Below are 13307 nucleotides of genomic sequence, written 5' to 3'. Positions count from 1 at the left end.
GCTGTGACATGGTGAGTATAGGTCACCACTATAATAAGCCTGTCCAGCCCCCAGCCATGGGTCTACAAGTCTTCGACATTGGAGCAGGCAGAAGAATACATTAGAATCTCAATAGCTGTGAAGGCAGACAAAGGGTGCAGTGGAATGAGAGATCCAGTTTTTTTAGCCTCCTTGCAATTGGATTAAGATCCTGTTCTGTCGAGAACCATGCGAAAGCAGATGTTGCAGCAGCTTCTCCACAATAAAAGCAATCATGCATAGGCTTCTTCTATGAAAATTACTTTTCCACCACTTTTTTAAAGCACTTTGGCAACCAACTAGTGACAACGGGAGCAGCATTGTGAATTCTGGAACGTCCTAGTCATGAACTGGCATGACGGTAGCAGTTATAAGAAGGTCTTGTAACACTCAGATGAGGCAGGAATGTGATTTGGCAGCTGTAACTACAACTGAGCAGCCCTTTTCAGGATCCACTCTGCTCACCTCACATGAGGAGGGAACTAGAAGCGGTGCCCTACACTTAATCTGGCTACCTTCTTCCTAACTGGATAACTGCATCCAGTGGGATCACCTTTACTGAAGTCAAAATCAATGAAGATGCGCAAGGCAATCATGGAAGACAATCATCCACAACTGCAAGGGATTGCCAAAGGAGAGCAATTCATACTGCTGTATAAGGTTTAGAAGAGGAATGCATGCGAAGCGAGAGAGAGAAAGGTTGTGCAGTATTTCTGTTATAGGCATATAGTGTGGAATTTGCATACAACTCCTAAGACAGCAAGCTAGTATGCTATGAAGAAAGAAGACTTTATTAAAAGAAATTCACATTCAAGTAATTAAAAGATTATGCATAGAGAAATTTTGAAATAATTTTTGTTAGAGGATAATATAGGAAACAGAGATCCAACTTATTGGTCTTACAACAATGTCATGAGAAACTGTTGAAATCACAAGAAACTGAAAGCTTTTTATTGCAGTTTTAAAGAAAATAACATTTTTAAGATAACCTTGGAATAAAGTTTGTGAGGCATAAGGTAGTATTTGTAGCAGCATAGAGGTAGCATATTCTTTTTTATTTTTCTGGTTGAATATAAAGGGCTGAGAGAATTTTTCTCTTTGCTTTGAAAACAGGGTCACCGGCCTAAAAAAGTTGAGAAACACAGAGTTAGGTCTTTTGATCATCCTTGCATGCATTTGTTCTAGTTTACTTGTATCGTTATGTGCCAAGCCTGAGTACTTATCCATAGTTCTGGATTGCGGACGTGAACAGAGGTTCTGGAAGTTCAACCCTTTCCTTACAGTATTCCCTCCCTCATGCACATATGTGCTTTGTCTGACCTGCTTTGGAGAAGGTCATTTGCCATCTTATTATTCCATATACAGCACTTTCACTCTTAGAGTCATAGAATTTCTCCAGGACAGCATGTCCCAGGAAGCACTAATATGGTTCTGGATCCATAAGACATCTAAATATGGAAAGACTAGCCTTAGCTTTTACTCCCTCAGGGCTAAAGAGCTTGATAGAGTCATGATGAAGGCATCAATCTCCTCAACTAAACCCAAACCTCAGATTCTGATTCCAAATAACCAAAAATTCTAAGTGACCACTCTTGGGGTGTGTCAAGAGAAAATCCTAATCACAAGACAACTACAGATGCTCAAAATGCTTCTTGGGGATAAGGACAGACAGTCTGCATCTGATGCATTTCTAGCAGACAGGAAGTATGTCTCCCCTAAGTTTTAACCATTCCTTTTGTTCTGAGTGTTATCTGAAAAATAAATCAAGGCTGTGGATATTTACATTTCTCCAGTATGGGCAAGATAGCAATAGGTGTATCAGATTTTCTAACACATCTCTCTCTCGGTAATTGCTGATCTGTTTACCCAGTAGAAAGGTCTGATGTGCTATCTGATCCTCATATTCTTCACTTGATAGCATGGACTATGGTATTTTGTATATACTTCTCAGAAAAGTTTGAGATTATTTCAAATTTAGAAACCTGTAGCACTACCACTTGGAGCTTGAGTCACAATTCTTACAAACCTCTCTCTCCCCTCTCCCCCACCCCAATAAAAAATTTTAAAAAACCATTTTTTTCCATAGATCTGGCATCCAAATGAAAAGCTCAGGTTGGTAAAGCAGTATTAGAATTGCTTTCAAACTAGGTCTGTTTATACCCCTGTCCAGGGATAGTCATATTGATTCTTAAACTATCCCAGGAGTTGGAATGGTCATTGGCCACTTGAAGAAATGATGGTTATTGATCTGTAACCAGCATTTTTGAGACTACCTCAACACAGTCATGTTCCCTGCCCTCTTTCTTCACTTTCTCTTGACAGATGTTGAATTTCTCCCAGAAAAAAGCCTTTTGACCTGGAATCCTACAGATTTAAAACTCATTGTCCCACTTTAAAGACCTATGAAATATGTGAGATAAATGTGCTGTCACGTTTTGGGAGGCATATTTACTTTAACTGAAACTATAAAACCGCTTTAAATTCTTGCAGAGGGCAGGATAGATTAGAGCCATATAGACCAGGGGTATCAAACATAGGACCTGTGGGAGCCATATGATCCAGTCCATAGATCACTGGACTTGGCACCCTGCATGCAGCAGAGGGGTTGGGTCAGAGATGCAAGCTGCACAGGGCACCCCGCCATACCAGCCCTGTGCAGTGGCTGCAGGGCTGGTCTGGATAGGGCTGTGCAGGAGCCAGTATACAGGGCCCCTTGGGTGGGGCACCATGTGCAGCATACGTGTGCCAGGCCCCAGTGTTACATGCAGCCAGTCCAGCCCTGCATGCAGTGTATACTGGCCCCAAGGCTCCCTGTACATGCAGCACACAGGGCCAGTATGGGACACGTGCTTCTCCCAGTACACAGGCTGGACCTGGCACTGCATGCAGCATGGTGAGGTGTTCAGGACATATGCTATATGTGGCACCCCAGATAAACCTCCTGTGCTTCCTGTAGCTCCAAGTCCAAGCTGCTTACCATGGGCTGCATGCACACCACATGCACGATAAGGCCTGGCTGGACCTGTCACTGTAGGTGCTGCACAGGGGGTGGGGTTGGTTGTAAGTCCAGCCAGCCCTCAGACCAGCCCAATGACTTTCACCCAGTATATGGGGCCTGGATGAGTTCGATGTCATTATTATAGACTAAATCAGAGATAGATATGCCATAAGCTTTTGTGAGCTCAAGGTCCCTACATCATACGCTGTCAAAGGATATGCATACACCAGTATATAACATGGAAGGAGTGATTTGAATACAGAAGGCAGGGGAGATGGCAGTTCTGGGATTAGCAATCATAGAAACAAAAGGAATCACAAAAGCTACAGCTTAAAACCATACTTCACACAATCCAATCTGTGAATGATTTCTTGTCCCACAATTTCCTGTTCAAGCCAATTTTTAAAGCGTTCAGGTTGGTGGGGTGTAGGTAGAAACCAGAGGGATTCTGTTGTCCCTGTTTTGGGGTTGGTATTGTAGAAGGTTGAAGTGATGTCTAAGTCTGGGTTTGTTGATTTTAGTGGCTATAGTTTTAGGATTGTACTGTATTTGCAGGAATTCCTGCTTCAGATCCTTAAGGTGTGCATCCTAGTTGGTGACAGTGCAGATACAGTTGAAAAGGGATTGGCTAGTGGTGCGCTTAGACTGGAAGCTGGTACTATGGAGGTAGCCTTGGCAGTCGGTTGGTTTCCAATGTAAAATATAAAGCTTAGAGTAATCAGGCCTTCTGCCTCTCACCCACTAGATTATATAGTAAGTGTTCTTAAATTTAATTTGAAATTGTCTCAGAACAAAAGGACTTCATGTAACTTTACAGACAGTATTGTGTATTGGGCAGTATTTAATTACAAAATGAGACTCTGCTGTGGAAAGTATAAGAAACATCTCATTCCCAAGGTAGAGAGAAAATGAAGGGACTGAATAGCTTGGAGATTCTGTTAATAAGATAGAAAACACTTAAGATCTGTGTTGCCAGCTCAGGTCATCCTATGTTGGCAAGAAATGAAAGAAATTGAAATCTGATTTCTTTTAGTGACCTTTATAAAAAGATTCAGTGGTATTAGGCAAATCAAAGACAAAATCAAGTCTGTAATGTAAGCTATCAAATTCAGCACAGAAAGAGATTCAGGGCTGGAATAAATCAGAAGGATGATTTTGAAGGTATTTTACACTAATGGCTGCCCAAACTATATTTTCCTTTATGATGAAAGGTTTCTGTTTCCAAGGGTGTCAATCTGGCATATTATTTTGGCACTTTAAGAAATTCACATATAGAAAAATGGTTCAAAGTTCCAAGTCATGAATTTAGGGACTGATAACAAGAATTTTGGCTGTGAGATGGGGACTCAAACTAGAGTCAATAGAAGAGGGGGTCCTGTGCATACTGGTTGATGAAAGGAAGATCATTAAGCAGCAGTGTGGTGCAGCTATGAAACTGCTAATGTAGTTTTAGGGTTTGAGGTCAGTAGTAAGTATTTTCCTTGGGTCAAACATGACAGGATTGTGGGGGGATGGCCTTTGCTTTGCTGTATAAGCAGGAAACATGGTCCTCTTCCTAAGATCCTCTGAGGGTATATTAACCTATGACTTCTGTACAAGTACAGTAGCAGGGCGTTGGCAGTATCCTTGTCTCTCCTGGGTTTTTTTCTGTGGCACGTGGCAAGGCACTTTTGGTTTTGTATTGTGCTTTGCAGTTGCAGGGTGTTAGAATGGACAATTTTTAGGACTTCGTGAATAAAAAGTAACCTGGAAGTTCAGGAGCTGGATTCAGTAGCCTGAGAGGTATCCTCTACTCTCTTTATACACATTTTTAAAAGAACAAACAGAAAACTAAGAAACCTTGCTTTAAGCTGTTGTCTGCAAATGCCATGTTCAAGTTTAAAATAATATATTTTCTCCCTGCACAGAGTGAAATACAAAATTTTGTTGAAGATAGTCATGTGAACACTTGTCTAGCTGAACAAGAAGCCAGAGATACAGAATCTGACATACACCTTGTTGAAATGAAACATGCATTAATAAAGCATATGTATTTTGCTCAGGTAAGTGAGAGACAGGATTGTATACATTTCTGGTTATAAAAAATAAAAGGGAATTGTTATTTCTCCTCAAAATACAGATGTATAACCATGAAAACTAGCCTCTCAAGGCCTTCAGAAATTGTAACAATAAATGGTAACATAAAGATTAAGAATCCTATAGTGTATTTAGTTTAATAGGGTTGCTTGACAAATGGAGGTAATTGTTTAGTACAAGTCTAATGAGTATGAGGGAATATAAGAAATGTCCACGTTAAGAATAGAAATTGATAATATTTTCGCTTGGTTTTGAACTGTCCAACGAAGATGTGGACTACATTTTAGTTTTCCTATAACTACCTGTTAAGGACATAAGAACATAAGTGCCATACTGAGTCAGATCAGTGATCCATCTAGCCCAGTATTCCATGTCTGACACACCAGCTCAGCAGGCTGGGGGCTATGAAACTGGTCTGCTTCTGCACAGCCAACCACCACTAGCTGTGTACACTCATGCTCCACACTGTCCACCATGCTGCCATTGGTATTTTGCCCAGACACCAAATAGTGGGACACCTTTGGCAAGGGGAAGAGTCCTTGGTGGACCAGCCTGTGTTCTTCCCTAATCCCACAAGCCACCAGGGACCTAGATTGGCATCTCCTGCATGGAGCCATCTGCATAGGTGTGTATCTGGCATACTTCTCTGACTCTCCCACCACCTACCCTTTTTGTGAACAGAGGGAGACCTTGGCACATGGCTACCTCAAATGCTCCAGGCTGCAACCCCTCCATTGCCTCCTCAGGAATCTCCTGAGGTTCTGGCTACATCTACACTTACACTTCTTCCTACACCTTTTTTTTAACCAAATCCCAGGACCTCTGGGTCAACCTCCTCCTGACTCTGGCCAAACTAGCTATCTACCAAACCAGTAAGGAGACCCTAGCCAGTGGGAACCTGGGCAACTGTGGGTCTGTTTTTTGAACTCCCTTTGATTAAGGAATGTCAATAGTTTCCTGGTGGACCTAGACCTACCAGTCTCTTACAGTAAATAGGCCTGTCTCCAACAGTGGCAATAGTGGATACTTTAGAGGGAGAGCATATGAAGAAAATATATCTGGATACATCTCCTGTCATGCCCTCCTTGGCATCCATTATCATTGATTTAATAACTAACTAAATCACATTAACATGTTCTTAAACTTTAGACGTCCATAAGCAGACAAACATTCTGCTGAGTTCTGTACAGAATTGTTATTGCTGAAAATTTCCCTCAAGGAAAACATCATCTAATGCTATCTATTGTTTTAACATCACCGATTTAAATTGTAATAAAGCCCTGTAATAGAACAGTCTGTTAGCAACTAAGTACATGAATTCACATTCAGAAAAATAAGGTATAAGTTATTTTGATTGAATCAGTACACATTACTACCACACAATGTATTGATCTCAAATAATGTGTTAGTAGCTTTCTGTGATAGTTACCATGAAAAAAGCGTAAATATTTCCACAGTACCAAAATATGCAGGCCTGATTCTTAAACAATAAGGGTTACTACTCATAGTGTCCCTAACACAAAGCTACCAGATCAGAGAATTGAAAAGCTAAGCCAATAAAATGTATACTTTATACTTCTCCATTCATAGACAATTATCCCTGTTACTGTACAACAGGGCTGTCCAACTTCTAAGTAGCTAGGGGCTGAATGCTTTGTGGCTGTGGGACGCACCAGGGCAAGCCATGGGCCTCTACAGGCCACACACTACATGGATCCTCCCTGTATCCCTTCTGTACTTCTGCAGGTGCCCCTGGCCCCAGAGCTGCGCTGCGTGCCCATATCTACCCCCCATCACTATTTTACATGCTCACGCAGTCCCAGGCTCACCCTCAGTTCCCCTAGCTGCACCACGCTGCACTTCTCTGCCCCATGGAGCAGGGGCAAGCAGCAAAAGCCAAAGGAGGGAGAGGGAGCCCAGATGCTCTTGTAGCTAGAGCTACGGGGAGGGTGGTGGCAGCTAAGCAGGAGCTCAAGGGCCATAAACTTAATCCCTCATGGGCTGCCAGTTGAACAGTACTACAAAACCAGTAGTGCAAGTTTAATTTGGCCCACTTTATTGCTTGACACACACACCCTTTTCTCCCAATGCTAGCTGTAGATAGTTAAAATATCAAAGGTATTTTAAAGAAGCATTATAAATAAATGTTGTATGCAAAAGTTATTTGTGGAACCTGGTATTCCTGTGGGGCACTCTTTAAAGATACGTTTTTTGTAATACACACGGACACTACTGTAGCAGTAGCTGTTAGCTAGATGTAGTAATTAATAATAACTTTAAATATATGTAGTTCCATTCACTTCATAGGATCCCAGGATTTTGCAGAATAAATCTAGAAACTTTCTCTCACCATTGATAAACTAAAGATAAAAGAGATGCTGAAGACTACGCTTAAGTACACCAACAATTAATAACATTGATTCCATATCACATAAGTGGGGGGAAAAAACATGAAGAACAGCTTAATTGAAACTGCAGGACAGTTTAGAATGAAAGAATTTAGCCTAGATTCTTTGCCCAGGGCATCAGTGCTATTCTTTTTAAGTTTTAAAAGTATAATTTCTGTCAAAAAACTAAAGCTAACTCGCTCTTCATATTGAATTTACTTTTTAATTTTTTTTCACTGTTTACACACACACGCACGCATGCACGCACGCACACGCACATATTATTGTGGCATTATATATAATATTTTGTTAGTATACAGCCTAAGCATTGACTTCCACCTGTTTTACAGAAAATGAAACAGAAGTCTACTCAAATAGACCAATTGAATGGATGCAGTACAGAGGTAATGAGCTTTTTGAGAGGAGCAGCTGTTTCATAAATTTATTTTTTTTTCAAACTTATATAATTTGCTTTCTCTGTTAAACTACTTAAATGTTTTTCTAAGATATTTTTCCCCTGCAAAGAAGTTAACATAATATTCTTGAAAAGAGAAATAACAGTTTGTGTTTATATAAGTTCATTATAGAATCATGGAATAAGGCTGGACAGGAAACCCCTTAAAGCAGGATCCTGACTAAACCTTCCCAATAAGTGTGTGTCTAACCTGATCTTAAAAACTTGCAAAGATGGAGATTCTACGCCATCTCTGGGTATCCTGTTCCAATACTTAACCTCTTTCACAGTGAGAGAGTTTTTCCTAATATTCCATATAAATTTCCCCTGCGGCAATTTAAGACCATTGCTTCTTTTCCTGTTCCCTATAGCCACAGAGAAAAGTCTATCATATAGTCACCTTCTGGGTATCAGATCTCCTTTCCGTTCCTCCTCCTCACCCTGCAAAATTAATTTAAGAATCATCTATGTGAAAACTTTGTTCTTAGCATTACCAGCCTTTCTTGAGAGAAAATGTCTTAAATGTTGCTGCCCTATAGAGTTTCACAGATCTGTTGAGCGACACAAAGGAAGGTCACACTTACCTTTATGTATAGGATCTGAAATAGCAGTCTAGGACTAGAAGTAAAGAAGTAGATGGTACAGATTTTTGCAGCACTGAGGTTTTGTTTCCTGGTAGGGACAGATTTCCAGCTAAGATTATCTTGGCATAGGAAAAAGAATGAGATATATAATTATATAGTTGGGGCGGGGGGGCAGTCATTCAGGCTACAAGGAATGCCATGATTCTTATGAAATACATCCAAAAAGAACATGCAGTATATCACATTTTCTAGTTATGTTTTTCTTGTCATTTAGACTAGGTTTCATTTTTCTATGCTATTTTGTTTGTTTCTTAATTCTCTTGCCCCCTACACCACTAAACCTTCTAACACTGTAGTTTTACTATTTTGCTGCAGAGAGATCCACAGGGCAGATCTTCAAATAAATCTGGCTCCCATTGTATATCAGATACTTCCAAAATGTTTTAAAATTAAGAACATGCTCAAAATTCACCTTAAGAGTGGATTTGAGATTCAGGTGCCATATTAGTATCTTAAAAACATGGGAATATTATAGTAATAAATAAAAAATATTAAACAGAGGAATTCAGGCTTCAGGCTAACCGTGGAAAAAGCATCTTGAAAGAAAAGGAAAGCACAGTTAAGGTCAGTCAAAAAATTAGCTTTTCCTCTAATTTATAGATTTGGTTTCTTTCGAAATTTAGAAATTCAAAAATATTCATATAAAAATATTCAGATTTGATTGATATTCCTATACTTGTTTCTCATACAGGCAATCTACTTTTCTCTTTCACTCAAGGTTATAATCGTTTGTCTGAGCTTTGTATCTCTCATTCCTTTAGGTTCTCTCATTCACATGCATGCTTGTCACAAAAGTCTTCATGTTAGCTGTTAGCAGTAACTTCAGTAGTACTCATACCTTTGTGATGTTAATTATATGCAAATAGCTAATATAAACAGAAATTATAAGCTTTTAAACGGCAGTCACAAAATAACTTCCTTGTAACATCAATTTGGGGTATCTAAAGAGGACTAGTACAGTTGGTTACCTTTGAGGGCAAAGACAATATTTATCTGTAATTTTTATTTTTTAAAGCTGCAAATTATATTAAAAATCATACCCAAGCTGAGCATTCTGTTTTTCTTCCATTTTACTCACTCTTATAGGCTAGGAACAGACATTCAAAAAGCCTGAGCCGGAATTGATTCAGTCTTTGCAGGTTAGTTTAACCTGCAGGGAGTGAACCAGTTTGTACGTGGATAGGCATTTGGCACATGCCTGCAGTGGCTCAAGCCAAAAGCCTGGGGGTGCTAGAACAGCCCTCCCTTTCACAGGGAAGCTGAGTTGAGGAGGGCGGGCATGACTAGGCCCTGGCAGGCCTGCCCCAGTGGCTCCCTGACAGCCAGGAGTAATCTGAGCACACAGGGCTGCCCAGACCCAGAAGGGAATTCTTTCCCCTCCTCCCTCTCCCCCACCACGGCAGGGCCAGGAGGGGGCCCAGTTTGGTGCTGGCGGGGTGCTCTTCTCCCTCCTCCTTTCCACCCCCATGGTGGGGTGGGGAGGGGGGCTCTGTGAGGCTACCTGGCCCCAGAGGGGGACTCATCCCCCTGCTTCTCCCCCATCACTACAGGGTGAGGAGGGGGGGCTCCATGGGATGCTACCTAGCCCCAGAGGGGGACTCTGCCCCCCAGTCCCCCCCACAGGGCAGGCAAACGCTGTGTTCCATGCTGGGGGGAACTCTTGCCCTTCCTCCTCCTCCCCCCCACGAGAGGCAACAGGAGCATGGAGCTCAGCTGGGCAGGATGTAGGGATATGAGGGGGGGTGTAGGGACCCCCACACACTCCCCCCAGGGCATGTGGTCCCCCGCTGCCTGGCAGCAGCAGCAGCAGGCAGGCAGGTCTGGGTGCTCATGCCTGGCACAGGCGCGGCTCTGGCCAGCACTGCACAGGGGAAGGAAGTGGAGCTTGCCTTATCCCTTTGACTCTGAGCCTGAGTCTGCAGCTCCAGCCCTCACAGCTGGGGAAGCCCTGCACTGGAGCCAGCTGCTTCTTCCTCTGCCCACTGTGCAGGTCTCAGCACTCTGCTGGGAGTGGAGGGAGCCCCGCCCCCTGCTTTCCCACAGAGTCCAGCACGGGACTTCCCTGTACAAGTACGGAGCTGCAGGCACAGCACAATGTCCCTACAACAGAGGCAGATAGTGCTGCACTGGGCTGAGGAGCACAGCTCCGCACTGCACCTGCAGCTCCACACTCCCAGGAGGGAAGCCCTGCGCTGGACTCTGCAGAGAAGCAGGGGGCAGGGCTCCCTCCACTCCTGGCAAAGTATGGGGACCTATATAGTGGGGAGCGGGGGAAGCAGCTAGCTCGGGTGTGGGTCTTCCCCTGCTGCAAGGGCTGGAGCTTCAGGCTCAGGGAGCAGACCCGTGGGGATAAGGCAGGCTCTGCTCCCTCCCCCCATGCAGCACTGGCCAGAGCCACACCTGTGCCGGGGATGAGCAACCTTACCTCCCCACCTGCTGCTGCTGCCAGGCCCTGGGGGCTGCACACCATGGGGGGAGTGTATGTGTGGGGGGGGGTCCCTACATCCCCCCACCCTCCCTGACACCCCACACACCCACACCCTGCCCAGTTGAGCTGTGTGCTCCCGCTGCCTTTCTGGGGGAGGAAGGGAAGGGGGGAGAGTTTCCCCCAGCACGGAACAGAGCCTCCCCCTACACCCCGCCCTGGCTCTGGGGCCAGGCAGCATTGCATGGAGCCCCCCTCACCCCCCCCCCCCAGTTCTGCAGCGGCGGAGGGGAAGGAGAGGAGGAGGAAGAGTCCCCATCCAGTGCCTCATAGAGTCCCCTTCCCTACCCTGGGAGGAGGAGGAGGGGGAAGAGTCCCCCCCAGCACAGAACAGAGCTCCCCCTGCCCCACCCTGTGAGACAATCTACGTAGCATGGCCCTGTTAAAGTGAAGGGGGCAGGGAGAATGGTTAATTCCTCCCTCCGTCCCTTCCCTGCAGCTGGGGTCCGCCAGCTCCAGGGGCCACCGCAGCAGTCCTCTCCCCTCTGCTCCCCAGCAGACAGGCTGACCCTGGCTGCAGTGGGGGAAGAGGGGAAGGAGGAAAGAATTAACCCCCTCCCTACCCACTTTGCTGTAACAGGGCCATGCTGGCCGGTGTCTCTGCTAGGGCCTGTCCCTGGTCTGGCTAGAGAGCAGAGGGGCAGGGTCAGCCCTGTGGCTAGAGCAGAGAGCCCCTCCCAGCCCAGAGAGCATGCTGAGATGCTGGGGGTGTCTGATTTATCTTAAACCAGCAAGGGGTCTGGGACAGATGTATAAACCGGTGTGAGCCAAGTCAGTTAAGTCTGATACTACATTCAACCAGGTTTATCTCAAACTGGTTTTGGCCATTTATGTGCACTGAACATCTGTTCTGTTACAGGTTTAAACCAATTTGTGATCACTTAAACCGGTCTGTGTGTAATGTCTGCCCCTAGCCATAAAGAAATTGACAGGCCTTGGGAACTGCTGTGATTTCCACAGTGAGGAGTGATTAGTTTAAGGCACCCAATCACTCTAGAAGTTTATTCTGTCCAACTACCCTACCACAAAGAATACAAAGAAGTGACAATCTCTTACAGATTGCACCTTTAGAGAATAAGTTATTGAGTATTCTTCTTTTAAAGGTAATTTTAGATCCCGTGTTTTCTGAGAAAATAAGTACTTCCTGAAAGGTGCATCAAGAGCAATGATTCCCTTCGAAAATATGCTATCGCATTGGTTCAGGCTGTATATTAGTAATTAAATAAAGCAAAAAATGCAGTTCTACTTTAAAAGTGTCTTATCTTGATCAAGAAATAGACATTTTATTTGAAGACTCATAAATGTTTCCTTTCAGATACAAAAGAGACTAAGCTCTTTACACTTCTACTTGTTTTTATTTTAAACTAGTCCATCCTGTGTTTTTAAAGGCTTTCATTAATCATCTTTTATGCCATTACTCACAATAATATCTAATTCCTAGGTTAAAAATAATGACCTTTCCAGAGGTACATTTTGTATTCTTGAAGGACTAGTAGAAGGACATTTCTTTCCTGATGTTATAGGAGAACTTTCAGCTGCTCAAAAATATTCCATTCCTCCTGTGCAACATCTTCATTCTCTGCTAGAGCAGATGTTACAGGTAAGAAACAAAGGCTTTATTTTATGGGTTTTAAACCAGGATGAGGGAATCATAAGATGGAAAAGGGCCTAAAGGAAGATCTAGTCCATCCCTCCTAAATACATGCAGGATTTGCTGTTCCTAAACTTGTTGTAGACGTAACCACTCATATAGTTATAATTTTCCTTGATTCCTTTTCCCCACGTAGCCAATACTCTAGCAAAATATATCGTATCTACCCAAATCCAAAAATATTGAATTCAAGATGACCCCCCCACTAATTAGATTCCTTGCATGAAAAATTATATGGATGTTATAGATTTCCCATGTATCAAATCTAGTAATTGTACGGTTATCTTAAATTCATCCCCTTCCACCCCTGCTGTGGCAGGGGAGCAGGGCCAAACCCTTGTCCTTTGCCCTCCTGCCTCTTCCCCTCTCCCCCATGCCTATGCCTAGCCCCCTGCCACCTGCCCTGCCAGCGAGTAGTTCCCTGAGTCTAAAAGAGCTGAGAACCACTGTCCTAAAGTTATGTAAGATACTTATGGCTTTCACTTTACCATTGTATCTTGCTCAGAGCAAGCATGTTGTTGGTGTTAAGCAAAGTTACTAATATTCACTAATAATAGCGAAAGAGTTCTCTGAAACTTGAACAAAACTGTTAGA

The 13307-nt window shown here is 43.4% G+C and overlaps 1 protein-coding gene across 1 annotated transcript in view; it reads left to right on the top strand.

Annotated features, from left to right (window-relative positions):
- Positions 1-13307, top strand: part of SLF1 (SMC5-SMC6 complex localization factor 1) — a 60889-nt gene that overhangs the window by 13589 nt on the left and 33993 nt on the right. The window contains exons 5-7 of the mRNA XM_006275594.4: positions 4924-5058; positions 7830-7883; positions 12504-12662. Of these exons, the coding sequence (XP_006275656.2) occupies positions 4924-5058; positions 7830-7883; positions 12504-12662 (348 nt within the window). The remainder of the gene's footprint in view (positions 1-4923; positions 5059-7829; positions 7884-12503; positions 12663-13307) is intronic.

Source organism: Alligator mississippiensis, chromosome 3 (genome assembly GCF_030867095.1).
Source record: "Alligator mississippiensis isolate rAllMis1 chromosome 3, rAllMis1, whole genome shotgun sequence".
Taxonomy (NCBI): Eukaryota; Metazoa; Chordata; order Crocodylia; family Alligatoridae; genus Alligator; species Alligator mississippiensis.
The sequence above is the reverse complement of the archived record's forward strand: the minus strand, read 5'-3'. Positions and strand labels throughout refer to the sequence as shown.